The 18471-nt window shown below is 35.4% G+C and overlaps 1 protein-coding gene across 4 annotated transcripts in view; it reads right to left on the bottom strand.

Moving 5' to 3' along the window:
• MTA3 (metastasis associated 1 family member 3) overlaps positions 1-18471 on the bottom strand; it is a 138071-nt gene that overhangs the window by 69915 nt on the left and 49685 nt on the right. For all 4 annotated transcript variants that reach the window (XR_005626381.1, XM_039697924.1, XM_039697925.1 and 1 more), the window contains exons 7-8: positions 13940-14042; positions 3692-3791 (exon numbers count right to left, since the gene is read on the bottom strand). Coding sequence is in view for 3 of the 4 variants with exons in the window: in XM_039697924.1 (XP_039553858.1) it covers positions 3692-3791; positions 13940-14042 (203 nt within the window). In the remaining variant the exon portion in view is untranslated. The remainder of the gene's footprint in view (positions 1-3691; positions 3792-13939; positions 14043-18471) is intronic.

Genomic DNA, 18471 nt, shown 5'->3' on the forward strand with positions numbered 1-18471 from the left:
TGTATCATTTTACTTACGGTTCAATCAAATTCACCAGCCTGAAGAAAAGCCATTGTTAAAATCAATATTCTAATAGGAAAGTATGTAACATAATGCCTAAAATCCATCAGCTTCATATTAGAGAATGTATATTGAAATCACTGATTTATAGTTTACTATTCAGGCAATGAGTAAACCAGATCTAAAGATTGAACTCTTACAGAAGATGTGTTACTGAGGTTTAAATCTTTGTTTAAATTGCAATCCTCACAGAAAGGCAGTACACACAGGGTGTCTTCCAAGCAGCTGCTGAATCCAGATCTATTCACTGATACCAACTTTCATAAAAATGACAAAAGAAGTGAATACATGAGAATCTTGCTCTTGCTTTATGTTCATTTTTCATCTATAATAAACACCTGACTCCATTATGATTTTTTTTGATATTACTAAAGATTTATACTGAACCCTGTGGGTAAGTGCTGCCTTCGCTGAGCTGTCCTGTGACACAAGACCACTGACAAGTTCTTTGATAACAACTCTGCCTTCTACAGGTTTGTCAGCTCTGACCTGCATCAAATTTCCACACTGCAATGCAAATTATGGTAGCAAAAGCAAGAGAAGCCTGAAGGCATTAGTAGAGGCTGAGAAAAAAATCCTGGAATATCTTCTTTTTAACTGCTTTACCCTAAGAAGCAAGAGGCTGGGAGACCTGGCATTGCCTCTCCCAAACAGAAACCTGAAGGACAGAGAAAGATCCACCCTTCCCTAAAAACTCTTGCCCAGAGCATGCTGTCCAGCACAGACATGGGGCCATGTCAGAGAAAAAGTGTTAGCCATGCAGCTAAGAGGCAACTTCAAGTCCAAATATAAGCAGGCAGAGGAAGAAACTTTCCACCAAAAGCTAAGGAAGGGCTGCATGGAGCTGGAAGAAAGGGCATGAGAGGGCATCCTACAACCAGCCACACAACACAGCTCCCAAACCAGCTGCCATACCAGAGTGAGCTGCCTCCAACAAAGCACTCAAACTGGAAAATGAGTGTGGATTCTCCAGTTCAATCACACTTTAAGTGTGTTTACCTTAGGAGCCACATATATGGAAGTCTAACAAAAATCATTAAAAAGACACCATCCAAAATGCAAAGGAAAAGACAGCTCATACATTTCATTTTTGAAGAGACATCCAATATCAGATTTAGGTCCCTACATTAAGGTCACATAAGTGCTTCCGAAAAAACCCACCACAAGGAGCAAGTGATGCCATCAGCCTACTTTGCTTTAAATGGCTCTCATGGTCAGTATATGCACTATGAAATATTTAGGAATCTGAAACAGAACATCTTCCAAGTCTCTTTCTCTTCTTAAACATGAATTTTCAACATAAAAAAAAGAGCCTTTGAGAAGGCCAGAAATGCAAGTTTTAGTTGGTTGTCTCACAAGTCTCAATCACTTTAAGAGAAGCACAGAAGGTAAACATACATTGTTTCACGTCTTCTGTAGGGTTTTCTAAAAGCAGGGGGTTTCTTATCTTGTCTCATTACCTTCCCTATGTTAGCAAAATAAAGGAGCTTGAAAGCAGCCTGCCAGTTGTTATTCATCTGCAAGAAATGTGTAACCCTGAATTTATCTATGTTCATCATCTAGGCTTTTTTTTTTTAATATCAGTCTGTTTACAGTTATCCCTGATTAAAACTAAATAGGATTAAAACTTAATTAGGAATGCTGGAAAGCCACAGGTGTGGCATACAGAAACCCCATTAATATCAACTCAGGTGCAAGGCTTATCTGTCTTGCATTAAGATAGATGGTATAATTTTCTTAGTGTTATGCATCTATACACAAAGTATAAATGAGACACCACAAGTTCTGCAAATGTCTCTACTAACTTTAACTGCTGCTGAAAATATGCTCCCAATTAACATGGAAATGTCTGAAAAAGTAGCTATTATAATGACAAATATGTCTTTTCTTAATTTAGAAGGAAGTACATTTCCAAAAAGGTAAAAAAGTAGGGTTTTAAAAGCTGAGGGGGTAGGAAAATGAGAAGAGACAGACACAATAATTAAGCCAAGGGTGGCTCCTTTGATGCCTCATTATAAGATATGCCTTTCATTAAGTGTAATGGAACTTAATGGATCATTTGCAATGGAGAAACATTAACATGGCACTCAAAGTGTCCCTTTATTAGCAGCATTGCACATGTACTTTAAAATAAGAAATTGCCATAAGGATAAATCCACTCTATTAAACACTGAATACAGGATGCAAATAAAGAAGGGTTATGCAATATGTGAAATTTATTAGAAATTCTTAATCCAACAAAATATTAATAAAATGAAAAATGTTAAAGAACTATTTTGATGAACAAAATAAACTATTTAATGTGAACAGAATTGTGCTGGTAGAAGTCATATTAGTAACTGTGAAACAGAAAATTCTTTTGAGTATTACTGAAAATATTTGCCCCCACCTTTATGATGCTATCATAGTCCAGACTAAATCAGTTTTCTGTTCAATAACTTATAAGTACACCGAAAAAGTGTACTTAAAATTAAATATTTTTCTCATAATAATAAAAAAATTATTTTATCTGAAATACAAGAATTGTCCCACTGAATCAGACCAATCACCCATTTAACTAAGCATTGTGTCTTTTACAGTAGCACCAAGGAATTTTAGCTAAAATATTCAGGTGGTCAATTCCCATTTCATTGATCAGCATCTACAAAGCTTCAGAATGAGGACACTTAGGGTACACCTTTCCCTATTCTCCTCAGTACTATTGTATGGCCTATATGGCTACATAATTTTTCTAACCTTTTTTTAACCTGCTGGTACTGCCCATTCCCACAAAATTTTGTGCAACTGAATTCTAGGAGCTCTCTATTCACTTTATAAGGCAGTGCCTTAGCTATTTTGAACTAATCTGTTAGTTTTGTTGAGTTTTCTCTAATTCTAATACTCCAGTATCTGGTAAATAGCAGGTCTTCTTTAGCCTAAACTATGTGATGGTGTTTAGATACAAAAATACTTAAAATAATAAAACAACAGTTATGCCTTTGGAAATCTAAGTCAAACTTGATTCTCTGAAACAGTAATATTTTTGGTCTCACATAGTGTTCCAGGCATACTTTATTTACTGTAGCACACCTTCTCATCTCAGCTAGGATGATTATACAGAAACAAACCTGTAATCAATATATTTTTCACTTTCTCTAAAAGATGCAGGTGTTTACATTAACAGTGAACAGCATACTAAGGAAACCTAGTAGGAATATGCTAATTAAAATGTTCTTAAAAAATATGCTTACAAAATCAGATTGCTGATCCTTTAGAAAATATGATGACATATACATCCAGTAAGGACAAAGTATTAATCCACACAATTTTCAGTCAGCTTTATTACCACATACTTTAAATGACACTGCCCTGAATGAATCCCTATACAATGTGTATTATACACTGGGTATGTGGGTATCCACAGCTGTGACGGATCCACAGCTAAAGCCAGGTGTTGCACATTGTGATTGCAAGGGCAGCACTGAGAAGCTTAAAGAAAACACGCAGGATTTTCTAACACACACACACACACATACACACACCCCTCTTACTTGCAGGTATCTAAAGACAACAGGTTCAAAATGGGGACTTTGGAGTACCAGTGTTGAATTCATGGATATAGAAGTTGTAGGACGTTTAAGAAGCCACCTACCAGTGTGATGTCTCGGGAAGCAGCAGCTGCACTCATGTGTAAACTGGGTTGCCTGACAGAACTACTGCAGTCCAAGGCTCGAGCAAACGTGCCAACCGCACTGCAACAGAGGAGCAGGAACAACAGTAAATACACAGAAAAATGAATCCCAAATATCAGGCTGTGTCATATCTATAAAAGTGTCCTTTTACACATGCAACAGTAAATACACAGAAAGACATAATCTCAAATATCAGGCTGTGTCGTGTCTATAAAATTGTCCTTTTACACATGGAAGTCACACACTGTTACTTTTCAGTTTTCAGATCTTTGCTAACAAAGAACAACTTAATAAAGACAAATCACTAAACACTGCAGCAAAAACTCTGACCTTCTGCCCCCAAAAGTAATGACGTACATATAAGAACAGCAGCTCAGAAACAAAAGATACTCAGAGAATTTTTATGTACCAACCTCTTAATGTATAGAATTTTCAATTAATTATGAAGTCAAAGGTTCTCCACAGTTTGAGGTTTACAGTCAGGACTATTATTTCCAAAATTACAATCCTATAATAGTGCTTAGAAATTATAATTCAAATTAAAAAGGGGGTTCACCATGTCCCCGTGAGGAAATTAAAAACATTTTATTCACTTCAGTAGTACATGTTTTCTACTCCCATCTTCTACCTTTCATTGCAGTGAGCCAAAAAAAGTGTATCAGTTTTGCCTAAGGTACCCTCAAAATTCCTGGTGTTGTCACAAGTTTCAAGCAGTCATGAAATAAATGAATCTCACAGCCTACTTAATTAAAGCATTCCATTATTGAAATGGACATATTTTTTCCAAAACTTTACTTTCTTTTCCACTTTTGTTGATGAATTGTAGATAGCATCTATTATACTTAGACTGTTCTAAACTGTAAACATTTCTTGGAGAGCGGTAAATATTTCTTGGAAGTACTTGTGCATGTATCATGCACAGTGAAGGAAAAGCTGCATAGAGAATTTGACTGGGCCCAGCACATCATACAGGAAATGAGCAAAAGATGCAGTGACACAAAGATTAGCATTAAACAGATAAGAAGTTTCTCCTGTACCCAGATTTGTATAATGACTCAAGGTACATTCAGAAAAAACCTATTTATTGAAGTTATGACATAACCCCTTCTAAATGCAAAGACCCAGTTACAGATGTAATGCAGCGCAATCCTCTGGCTTAGGGACTCAAGCCTCACTCAGCAATTATACCCCACACAACTTACAAGTGCAGAATTATACCAATGGTGAATGCCACTGACAAATAAACACACTTTGCTGTATCCTATAAATCTGATATTCAACAGTAAAACAATGTGCACCAATACTTTAACTCACTGAAGTTATGAATGATCATGGAAAAACTGATAATAAAGTATGTTACTGCAATTTTTTCTTGAATCTAAAAAAATTTATTATTGAATCCATGTTTCAATACTTGCTACCACAGTCTTACAAGTTAAGATTTAACAGCAGTGCAATACCAGATCCCTGGTATTAACTGCTCTTCTAAAGGCTGTGGAATAAATAAGTGATATTCAAATGTTTTTCCACAACCTTTGCTCCCTCTTTGTGGAGATGGCAAATATGAGATGAGAACACACACACATATTCTATTTTCTTTTTTTTTTTCCCTCAAAGCTTGGCAGTACATAAAACAGTATTTGTGCACAAATCACTCCCAAGAATAAGGCTCTATTATGAGCACATTTCCTGACAGTCTATCAAACCCTTTCAACATGCTGGCATTGATAAGGGCTGTAGCTAAGCAGTCTTTCCTGTGATCCTTCTGTCCCTACTGCTCAAACCAGTGAATGTGGCATGACTGCATTCCCCTTCTGCTGCTACCTGCTAGCTTATCTTTCTTTTGCATAATAAAAATTATTTTCTTTTGCCCACATTTCTAAAATAAAGTCTGAGTATGCTATGAACACTACAAAGAACATTCTCACAGTCACTGGCAGATCAAACTTTTGAGGCTGACTCAGAGCCCAAGAGTATTTTGTTGCTCAGAATGTAAAGTCAAAATTAAGAAACAATATAAATAATAATATAATTATGGTATTATGCTATTATTAATAATAATAATAATTCTGAATAAGTTATAGAGAGGTAATAATAATTCTGAATAACTGATGCACCAGTGGGCACTGCTTCTAATGCTGCACTGAGTAGGAGAAGATTGCAACTGTCAAAAGAACGCTGTGCTGGATTTTGGAGTATGTGAGTGCAAAACAAATTAATAATAAATAAAACACACAAAGAAAAAATAAAATAGTGCAAACAATAGAATAAAATAATAAATACAGCATCAAACATAATGGAACAAACATGATAATAATAAGAATAACAAAACAAATACCACATAAAAAAATGCAGGCAGTGTACCATTTGGGGTGTCAATAGTGACGGGACAGGGGGTGTGGATGGTACAGCACACAAACTGGGGGCTCTGGAGACGTGGGGTGTGTGCAAGTCTGTGGCTCTCTTAAAATCAAACTTCTAGCTCTCCTTTCCATAGAAACTTTGAAAAACAGTGAATTTTCAACTAAGTGTAGAAATTCTAGAGCAATTGGCTGTTAAATAGTAACTAGGTTCAAAACTAAATAATGATATACAGTGTTTTATATAATCTAGCTATACGATTCACATCCAAATTCAGTATTAACTTTAGAAATCATTACAATACTTTTTTTTTCATGTTTTTCAATTAAAAATACAGACATGAGGTATATATTGATGCAAAGGTCAAAATCTACCTTTGTCACTTTTCCTTGCACAATTTTTTTCTAATTACACCATTCAATTGTTTTAGAAAAGGAACAAAATAAATACTAAACAATGCCATTTCCAGAAGACACAGTCTTGTCTTCATCTGCCTAAAATAAAACCCATATTAAGCCAACACAAGCTAAATAGTCACACCCTAACCACTCACTTTTCTTAAACTTTCAATATTAATGTCTTACTATTAATTAATTAAGCTTATACAATTCAAAGAGCAATTGTAAATAGTTAACTGAAATTATATTTAATTAAATAATAACAATAATAAACTTACAACTCAAAAAACTGTGCTCAGCAAGCCACTTATGAATTATTCAATGTGTAATTAAAATACTTGAACTTCAAACAGAAACCAACAGTCCCCACAATTTCCAAAATAAGCTAAAGCCAAAAAGTCACACAGACAGTGAATTACGCAGGTGGCAGAGAGATGGACAAGACAAACAATTGGTATTATCAGCAGGAAGATCACTCTCTGTACAGCCTGCACCATCAGGCAGCTGTAAGAACTTTAAGAGTTAGATCAAACGATCCAGTGTTACTTTAATTTGGTTTTCCTTGGTTTAATTATCTTAAAGAGTAGAATTAAGAGGGTTTATAACAGATTGCAGATGACAACCATACAAACAAAACAAATGGATACAGTCCAGTGCCAGGATCTAAGATTATTCAATAAATCCACGTATTTAGCGAAACTCAACAAGGTCTATGACCAAAAAATTTGAGAGATCACTGCAGTTGCTATGCCTGTGTGCCCTACATTCAGGAAAAATTTATTAGATTTTTAACACAGAAAATACATTTCTCCAAATTACTTATAGCTCAAATCTAAGAAATTAAAGGAAATAATTTTTCAAATTTTTGCAAAATATTAAATATTAGTGGTTATCAAAGAAATTAAGAAGGAGAAATCACATGAGACTGTCCAAATAAGCTTCCAAAGATGTTATGGCTCATCAGTTCCTAGTTCTGAAAAGGGCTATTATTTACCAAAGAAAATCTGGAACCACTGCAATTCTACATCAGCATAAAAAGCCTCTGCATCTCCCAATAGCAACAGCAGTCCAGCATCAAATCAGATCCAGAAAGTTCTGGATGCAGGCAAGTAACTCTCAATTTCATTCTACCTTGTACTCTTGAAAATCCAGCCAAGACATACATCCTTCTCAATCTGAGGATGTTTATTTCAAAACTGTTCACTTTTCTTTTCATATTGTTTGTCTGCTTTCACAGGTAGCGGGTATACTCTGGACAAAGCTGTTGCACGGTGCATACACAAATCTGCAAAACCACAGTTCTCCACAGATACTTGCACACTAATGAATGAGACCTATGCTTCACCTCTCAGCTAATATTTTTGAGGAAAACAATTAGTGCTCTTTGGTGGTTTTCTACATAGTAAGAAGGGAAACCTTTCATTTTCCTTGTCTTTACTCCAATGTTCCACTTCACACTAAATTAGAAAGAGTCCTAAAAAATGATCTCTTAGACTGATCTGAACTTAAAAACCAGCCAATTAATATCTGAGTGCTCTTTAAGAAAATATTGTGATACTTAAAATATTGGAAAGAAGGAAGGAAAAAAAAATCTTCAGTGAAGACACATGCAAGAAACAAAACAGTAATTTAAAACTGAAAATACACATGAGATTTTTTACTTCTCAGTTCTGCAAAATCTCACCTGCAGAATATATTCAAAGTAAAATAATGCTGTTAAAAAAGATGTTTTCTTTGCATTTCTAAGCAAGTGTACAGTGCTATGCTTCATTATTATCACTTCAGGTATTTACAGCACAAAAGGAGATGGCATGATAAACATGAAAAGTCACCTGCCACTATTCTTTTGCTGAAAGACTCTGAAAGTTAGAGTAAGCATGGCCTGATATATAGATGTATGATACGACCATACATTTCATTGCTATATGAATAGAAATGAAACATATGTGAAATCTTTCTTATTCAACAGAAATAGAATCCAATAGATAAAAGTAGTTTAATTCACAGGATGTTATTTAAGGCATCATCTCTATGCCATCCTGCAATTTCACAGTCACAGAGGAGGAGATGCACAGCACCCTGAAAGCAGGTCTATGAAAAGTCTGCTACGGAAATTTATTCTTTATACTGAAATAGATCAAAGGTCATGAAAAAAAAAATTCAAAAATAAATTCAGCTCCAAGTCTGAATTAGTTTTTTCAAATGAATTTGGGTCAAGAAGTACAGTAATACAAAACACACAAAGGAATAAACATATACTAGCCAGGCATGACAGACAGGCAGATACACAGAATTTTTGATACGCCTGGTAAACTTGATGTGAACATATTTTTCCTTTTTACTGCCAAACCATCTGCTTGCCATTAGATGTTGTAATTCACCTTGCTAGCAAACATCCACTTTTGTGAGCACAGCATTGGCATCAAGATTTTTCACCATTTTTGCTGCATAATTTTATGTTGCAATTCTGCCATTAAATTTAATTACCTCTTTAATGAACTTCAATTCCTTTTACTTCTCAGCACCTCCAGAGAATCCAGGAGCACTGTAATACTGAAGACTGCAAACCCATGTCTTTTATGTATTTATTTTCATTTATGAGCTTTGGGAATCTGGTCTACTGCCACTGACTACAATGAATTACTTCACAAGAACAAAGCACTACTTTTTGATGACACCTGTAAATGTTTTTACTTATGGTTCTCAGTTAATGAATGCATTATTCTCCTCTGTATAATGAAAGAAAGACCTTGCCAGTTGAAGCTGCATTGTGTTCCCTTCCCCACTGTAAGATAAATTAACATAACAATTACAGAACATCTCCAAATATACCAACATGCTGTGAGCACTTATAACATAGTAGCCAACAGAAAATTAATATAATCAATGTCCTAAAGCAAATGGAAAAGTGGGAACAACACAGGAAGAATCAAGCTCTAATTTAACACGACTAACAAGTAATTTTGCATTCTTCTATGGTTTTGCATCAAAAAATAAGCAGGTATTCAAGTGAAGAGAAATATATCAGATAGAGGTATGTAATGCCATTTTAATGTCATAGAAATCCAAGGACAAAATTTCAAGGTAGAGATGCAATGCTTCAAGGCTATTTTAATTAGATTTCAAAACTCTGGTTTAGTTGGGAATAAACTGGGACCACAAATGTCTGTAAAATAGCTTCATTTAGAAATATATTCCTTCCAGAAGACTATGTTGGTAATGTAGTTAGATGGAGCAGAATAAAAGAACTACATTCATAATGGTTTCACTGAATCATAAAGCACATAAATGGAACTAGAATGCACCAAAAATGTATCATGCAATGAATTGTAGACCAAATCAGCAGATAGAAAGAAAATTTTAAAAAGGAAAAAAAAAAAAACCCAAGAAGGGTTATTCATCAGCTCTCAGCATCTGTCCAGACCACAGCCCACACCTCCTACAGCATTTGAGACTGGGAAGGATATTTTTTTTACTCTGAAAAACCAAAAAAAAGACAGGACTTTTATATTAGATTATACAGACAACAGGAATGCTTCTATTTCCTAACACTGTGCAGCTTGGGACAGAATAAGAAAAAGAACATAAGATCTGGCAATGAAATGAAGTACTGCTTGTATATTAGAAATTATAAGAGACTGATGACTGGAAGAAACATAGTGTATCTAAATCAGTTCAAATTAGGAAGGCTGTACCAGCATTTTTATCTACTTCATTTTAACCAACAACAAAAAAAGTATCTCACAGCATCCCAACTGGGTTCCTGTTAGAAGGAGTTCCACACACTCACAGATATTTAGTCCACAGGACTTGATTAGAGTTATGACTATAAAAAAATCTGCTCAAAATGTGCAGTGTGGACACTAGGCCCTCAGCACCAAATGTTTCAATTCTACAAACCCATTTTTACTGTACTGAACTATTTGCTAATGTGGGCAGACCTAAATGGCTGTTGCAGCTTCTCAAAGTCCTCTCCTTTGAAGCTGGCAGACACGGAGCATGGCCCATGTATAGGACAGAAGGAAAACTGGTTGGTGCAGTTGTACCTTATCCGAATGCAGTAGAAGATGCTGTTAGACTATTCATTGTATCCTCAGTGGTTTTTTCTATTTATGTGGGTTATTATGTTCTGTGTCTTCAAGACTGGCTCTGAAGAGCAAAGTTTTGCTTTGTTATCAGCCTGCTCACTCCCCCACAGTCAGCAGGACACAGACAGGGCAGTACATAGGGCAGCTTTTGCTTTTTGCTCTTGCTTTGCTCTGGCTCCTGCTTTGGTCTTGCTTTTGCTCCTGCTTGTTAGTTAGTTTAGCTAGGTAGTCTGAATCTTCCCTGGACTGGTTTTCTTTCCCTTTTTTGAAACCACTCAAACCTGCTCTGGACTGGGACCTGGGAAACACCAAGAGTTTGCATCTTGTGGCTGCAGCAGCCATTCCCAGCACCGGAGGGACTGACAACAGAGCGACCACTCCCAGGAGAGACTTTCTGAATCTGTCATCCTTTTCAGATCGGTGAAAGAGTGTTTGTCATCTGGTATTGCTCATTTTGTGTGCTGGGGATGCTGTGCCTGTTAAATAAACAGGTTCTTTCCACTTCTCTCCGAGGAATCCTTCCCGAAGCAGTGGCGGGGAGGGGCCATGTGGGTTTGTTTCTGGAAGGGCCCCCTTTTGGAGGCTTTCTCCCAAATTTGCCCTAAACCAGGACAATCTCCCAAAAGACAACTCACACCCAGAATACATTAGTGTGAGGCCTTAAGCTTCTCCTAACAGATGCTATTGCTAGTTCAAGTAAGAGTCTTGACCCAAATTATGCTTCGGTGGCACCATAAGGTACTTTCAAGATTTGTATGTCAGGCAAAACTACGTGGGGAGGCCAAGTTTGTGGATCCTTCCACTTTTTTACAAATCTCCACGATTTTTTGGGGACTGTTACCTCTAATTTCTGCACAGGATAGGTATACTCTTCTTCATTTCTAACCAGGAAATTACTGAATAGTAGGGCTTAGTGAGAAGCCCAAACTGACCAGGCATATAAATCTAGAAGAAAAGGCCTCTCATTCCTGAGACAGTAAACAAACTTTGTAAGACTGGGAAAGATACATGTCCAAGGTAAAAATATAAATATACTTGTAAATGGGCAATACAAATAAAAAGAGGAGTTTTAAACACCTTTTAAAAAAAACAACAAAGCTGCCTGTGTGATTGAAAAAGCTAAAGCATTTAAGGACAAAAGCAACTCTTCTTTCAACCAGATCAGACTGGGAATAAAAATGAGAATAAATACTCAATTCCTTCAACACAGCATCTGAAAAGGATCACTTGAAAATGCTTTTAAAATGTCAAGCAGAATAGCATATACATACTTAATGAAAATCACATCCGTAAAGGTATTTAAGAAAAAAATCATTCTTGTCATATTTTCAAATTTGCAGAGCTAAACATAAACAGAGAAAGATCATTCCAACTGGAAATCCAGCAGGCACAGCCAATGCCTAGTGAGCCACAGTTAGTCTGAGGTTATCAGTTAGCAGAGGTGTCTGTAAGCACTGTTCACCAGCTCTCCACTGTTTCTCAAGCAGCTTTTAATGGTCCTGTATAATGGCCCAGTATAAATCCTGTAACCACACAACACACTGTATTGAAAGCTGCCACCAAATCATCACAGAACTATTTCTCCAGAAATTCATAAAAATCTGTCTCAGAAGCCACTTAGAGCATCCTGTGAAAACATGTATATAGGAGCTTGGAAACCATTTCTGTCAGTTGAAAAGCAGCTTCTAAAGATGGATGGAGTTTTGTGCAAGAACATCCACAAAGCTGCACCTGAGTAATATCTGATTACAGATCAGGTATTACTCTTGTGGTATCCAAGTACCCCAGAACCTTGGATAGTAACAATTAATCAGCCATGATCTACTATAACAGAAATCATCTTTACAGAAATGTATTGACTTGAAAATAAAAGCAGTCTTGGTCAGGGGGCAGCATTGCAAAGAATGCCTTAAACAACAGGAGGAGAAAAGGATATTCTTCTTTATCTATTTAATTATTCTGTTACTTCCCAGGAGGCTGCTTACTGCTACATTCCTCAGGAAACATTTTTGGCTCCACAGAATACTACTTCAGCTCCCCAGAGTGGCTGAGAAACAGTGAATAGAGGAATTTTTAAAGCAATGAACTCTTCCAAAATTCCCAGTCTTCATACAGATGTTTCTTTAGGGCTCACCATAGTAAAGTGGCCATACATCTCCAGGTATTATATTGGTGGTGAAAAAGTAGTTCAGATTCTTGGTTTCTGTGGAACATCTACCAGACCCTGTAACTTTCTGAAGACTTGTTAATACCTAAACCCCTCTGTCTTCCTTGAAAATTCAACAAGGGCAGGTAAAAAAAAGTTTTAGTACTTTATAGAAAGGATACAACATTCCAAGTGGAACAGTAAGGAAAAAAAATCAAGCCAATCAGCACATGAACTGCAAATGAGTAAATCAGCATCCCATATCACTATACACATTAACTGGAAAATAGAGGGCAATTTTTTTTTCTTTTTTTCTTCCTGAAATGTTTTCAGAAGAGGGAGGAGAGAGAAAAAGTCCCAAAAACTAGAACCCATGTAAAAGGATTATTTGCTTAAGAAGATTTGAGATTAAACTCCGCAAGCAAGTTACAGAAAATACAGGATATGGATTTTTTCAGGGTAGGATCCATGTGTGAACTGTGTTCTCTGCTATCATTAGAACTGTACCTTTGTAACTATGAATTACAGGAAAGGCAAAACCTGCTGTACCCTATGAATGTAGAATTGTCCTTCAGTAAGAAACCTACAAATTTTGGAAGGGTTTTTTCTAAACAGATAAGTAATTTCTAAAGGTATTCATTAATTCAAAGCACTTTGATGTTGTCTTCATAAATCTGCATAATCATATTAATTTATAAAATTGAGCTTACTTGATTTTTTTTGTTAATGAAATATATGACTTCAAATCTTTATTTCAATATTCATCCAAAATAATTATTCAGCTTACATGTATATGTAGCAAGTTCTGCACCCATTTATTTGTTAATATTTTCTTTATTTCTACTCTTAACCTCTATTTTACACCATGAAATTCCAAGTACTGTAAAACACAAGACTGTATTATTATTATTAGCACTGAAATAATTTACTCTGAGGGGAAAGCAAACTGATATCTACATTCAAAGTATCAAATTCTACTATAACCTGAAATACAGGGAGTGTATCATTATTCCAAAACTCACTTTCTTTTTCTGTCTCCTGTATTGGTACCATCAATAAATATACAAATGGGCATGGTCTGATTTTTAATTTTAGCTAACTGTGGGAAAGAGAAGGGCTCACAAAATGGCAAACAGGATGAGTAACACGATATAGGGGAATAAATAGTCAGTAGAAAAAAGAAAAGTATTTTTTATGAGAGGATTTTAATCTTACCGTGCTACAACTAAAAACTGGTCAATCTGACGGTCAGTAAGGGGGCTATCTGGATCCCATACTTTTACTTCCAGCTTTGCCTGTTCTCTGTCATCTAATTCTCCTGTCAAAAGGTAGATGGGACAAAACACTTATTACTCACACTGTTTTCCTTTGTGTAGTTCTTGCAAGATGTTTACAAGAGACATTGTACATTTTTAAACATATACACATACACATGGAGTACTTAACAATCATCAGCAGTTATCCAGTTAAATTCCATAATGCAGCATCACCAAAATAAATATGTTCCTCTGGCATCAGCGTTTCAATTTGAGGAGACATGCTTAAGAGGTGAAATAACAATGAACCTTAATAAAATCTTATTATAAAGTTGAAACCATAGCCTAAGTAACCAGTGGCTTCTTTAAATTGCTTGTCTAGTATATCAAAGTTACTGTTGCACTTAAACCATACTAAATTTAATTTTACACTTAATCAACTTTAGCAATTAAATTCTATCCAATTTGTATTCTATGCCCTGAAAAAAATAAATCATTATGCAAAAATGCTGTCTACTGTATTTAAGCATTTTTTACCTCTTCAGCCACTACATTATCTGTATTGTTAAAAACAAGAAAGTTACTATGTAATGCATCATCATTTCCCAAATTCATTTATGTGAACAAAACAATTGGTGTACATGCACATTGGCTGAAACAGTGGGGGTGGTTTCCAAAATTTATTTTGCCCTATATACATTGTTACAAGAATATGATTTGTACTGCATGGAAGAACAGTGAAGTGTGAATATGGTACACGGATCCACATTCATAAGAAAGACTTGATCTTGTCTTGCCTACTACACCAATAACTTCTCCTGTAAAATAAGAAAAAGTTCAGAGGCTGATGGAGGAAGCACCATCTATGCTACCAGTACGAGGAGATTTTCCTGTGCGATGTAGCCAACATGTTTGTGGTCACGAGAGATAACAGTCAAGTAAAAATCACTGTCTTCCCCTGCTGTTTTAGAATAGGAGTGTGTTCTTCCCTCAGCCAACATGTGAAAACCACTAATGTTTAGCTGTTTGCCAGTACTTGTCTGTGACTTTTACAATCTACTACAAGAATGAAAACCTGTTGTCAGATCCAGCCATTCCACTCCCTTTGAAAATCTAGGCTGTGTAGATACCTCTCTGATCACACAGATCAGTTTAGTCTGTGCTATTTCTTATCACTTTATGAAAACAGCCAGTCTAAACATGCACAGTAGCACCAAGACATGAAATAACCTGTACACTTAAGAAACTGGAAGCAGACTGCAAACCAAGCACTGGCTCTTCTCAAATCACATCATATATGATGACTTCTAGCACATTGATTCTTGAAAGAAATTAAAATGTGGTATATATTTATCCCTAGTAAACACACAAGTTAGAACTGCACCATGCTGTCTGGCTAATGTTTCAGGAACAAATTTCACAGTCACATTCTCAGAAAAACACAGTAAATTACTTTCTTCCAATACAAAGGCAATAAAGCATTGGCTGCCTAATGGGACTTCAGCTTCTGTTCAAGATAATTCATATCCAATACTGAAGACAAACTGTTAATTTCTGGCATCTTGGAAAGGATTTTAGATCTATAAACTTATTCTATCGATTGCACACCTGTCAATACATTCATTTCTTCCATCTGTGACAGACACATTGTGGGTGATGTTCTACATTTTATAAATATTCTCTGAGCACTTCATTTCAATCTGTTAATATTTAGTTTTTAAATACCTTTTATGTTAGTTAACCATTTCAGAACATCATAGTCTGGCGATCAAACATTACTCAGGTAGATTATACTTCTCAAAAAGAGAAAACATCATACAAACACAGCACCAGTATTCAAACGGAACAAAACATGTCTTCTGAATCAAGTTTGTAAAAAGAATTTAAAAATTGCAATACTACAGTTCTTACTTCAATTAGAGGAAATTAAACAATTGCTACTATAAAGTGTTGTAACTCTTGATAAAGATGAATCTCAAACATTGCCAAGTAACATTCTATAATGGCAGTAGACATAAATAGGATACAAGCAATGGAATATCTATACCAAAATCATCTAAACACACAATAACTGCAATATTAAATATCACTGCAACAGTGGTAGACAGAGGTTTCCAGAAAATAGGTGGAATCTGCCAGGCTGCACTTTAAAAAGCTACTTAATTCCCGATATTTTGCTTTCATGGCAGGAGATAATCACTTCAACAGGGAAAGTAACTTAGACCAAACCATAGAGGCAGTCAAGCAGTGCTGTAAAAACCTTAGAAAAGTTCATTTCAGGAATAAGTATTTTGTTGACTTCCTTTGCTTGTGCTGAAAGCATTAGAATAAGAGGATCACATAAGATAAATAGATCTTTCAAAATAATGATCATCAACCCTCTGTGTTTTACTTGAGCTGTCAATCCTTAGCTGATCATGCCTGTACCACATCCCATAGGATTTTTAACTTAGCAAACCACTTTAAGATGCAATTTCTCCGTTAGCACATCAACATTTACCCGATAAACATTGTTGAATTTGACACCAAAGTATAAGACATTCAAACCGAACAGATTATAAAGTTGTCAGGGTATTAATTTGTTATATTGCAAAACCCAGCTCACAAAGGAATGGGGGAGTTTTACTTTCACCATTTTCAGTGCATCTGAGAAGTTCAGTTTTAAAGGTGCCACCTTCCCTTACCAAGAGCAGTACATCAATTACAGCTTCTGAGAAGTACCGAGAAGGCAATTTTTTTGAATAACTGATATAACATACCAGTATATCCAACTTATTTAAGTCATTGTTTATAATTTTATTACAGCCTGTCTAACCTTGATGACTAATTTTACTGGAAAACATTAGTAGATGGTCATAAATACATCCGATTTACTCTTCATCAATCATTAAATTCCTTATTTCTCATGGGTGTCTTTTATAAAAAGTAAGATTTTTCTTTAAAAAATGTTTAAAAGTTTTGGTTTTCAGTTAGTCATTTTAGACAAATGAAAGCATGATATGCCCCTCTAAAAAAAGAAGAAAAAATTTACAAAACAGAAGTAAACCAAATGTATTTTAAATGAGGTGCAAGAAATTAAAGCTCTATTTAATCTTTGAGATTTCACTTCCTGATGATAAATATCCCAAAGATAACTAGTACATCAGATTCAGCATGATTCTATGTTCTTCTTGTACCCAACTAAAAGAAAATAACTTTCAATATAAACAACTTTTTAGAGTGGAATTCTTTTAATTTAAACATAACAATACTGCAATAAAATATATTATTAAGAAACCGAAATATGAACCTATAAGTTAGGTCTCATTTTAAAAATGTCAATGAAATAATACAAATTTAATTTTTAATGAAAAACAGCTGATGAGATATCTGATTTTAAAGACACCTCTGATGTATAAAGTTTTTTGTATTTTGCATGATTTGCACTATTTTTCAAAAAACCTTTTTATTCTCCTTCTGAAAAAGTAATTCAGCTGTGAATTCAATTCAAACATGCAACCTAAACGCCGGCAGTGCTCAGCTTGCTGAATGAATCCAGTTTTCAAGATGTGCAAAACAGAGGTGCCAGTTGCTGGATCCTTAACTCCATGGGACAGAAAATCCGTAGCTGTGGGGTTTCAGTCAGAGTAAGGCAGTACATCTGTCCATGGACAGAACAGGACACCAGACCAAGACTTCCAGCCACAGTGTTCCTCCTAGTAAGTAAATTCATTTATTCATCCAGCCTCCTGAAATCAGCCAGTTTTGATGTGTGTGTCTATTCCCCAGACTCACCAGACACCAAGCAGATCAGTGTGAAGGCATTTGTAAAGGCTTGTATTCTTAATGCTTAGCACATGTATAAGAAGTCAACCCAGTGTCTTCATCTCTGTGGTTTAGTTTTGTACTTGTGGAACAGGAATATCTCTTAGCTAACATTGCAAGGATGAGGAAGAGAGGTACTTATTGGTTCTTACACTCCCCTAGATGAGTTTACCATGTAACACAATGAAATTTCTTTCACTGAAATATGGTTTTAAGCAGATAAAGCATTTAGCAGGTTGTTGCCAGAACTCTTTGGGAGTCTACTACCTGCAGGTAATCCTAAATACTTTTTTGAACATAGTTTCATGTGCTGTTTGTGTACCATTGTTGTAAAAATAGGCAACAAATCAGTGAGAATGAAGTTTCAGTTCATGAATCACATTCTCATGCTGCTATTTAGACAGTCTGCAAACATTTTCTCTAACTTGCAGAGGAGAAAATATAATCACATTGAATTTTCTTGTACTGTATATGAATAAAGTTCCAGACATTAAACCTGTCTGTCTAATGTAAGAGCTGAGCTTTCTCCTTGGATGAAACGTACATTAGTTCCTCACTAAGACAGTCATCCTGCATAAAATTCTTATATACTCATTTTTATTTAATTTTTTTTTAATCATTTGCAATTCTCACCAGTACAGATAAAAAAAAATCAGAAGAAAAGTTCAAAAATTTAAACTTAACTCT

This window comes from Passer montanus, unplaced genomic scaffold (genome assembly GCF_014805655.1).
Source record: "Passer montanus isolate IOZ18808 unplaced genomic scaffold, ASM1480565v1 scaffold12, whole genome shotgun sequence".
In the NCBI taxonomy this organism is placed as follows: domain Eukaryota; kingdom Metazoa; phylum Chordata; class Aves; order Passeriformes; family Passeridae; genus Passer; species Passer montanus.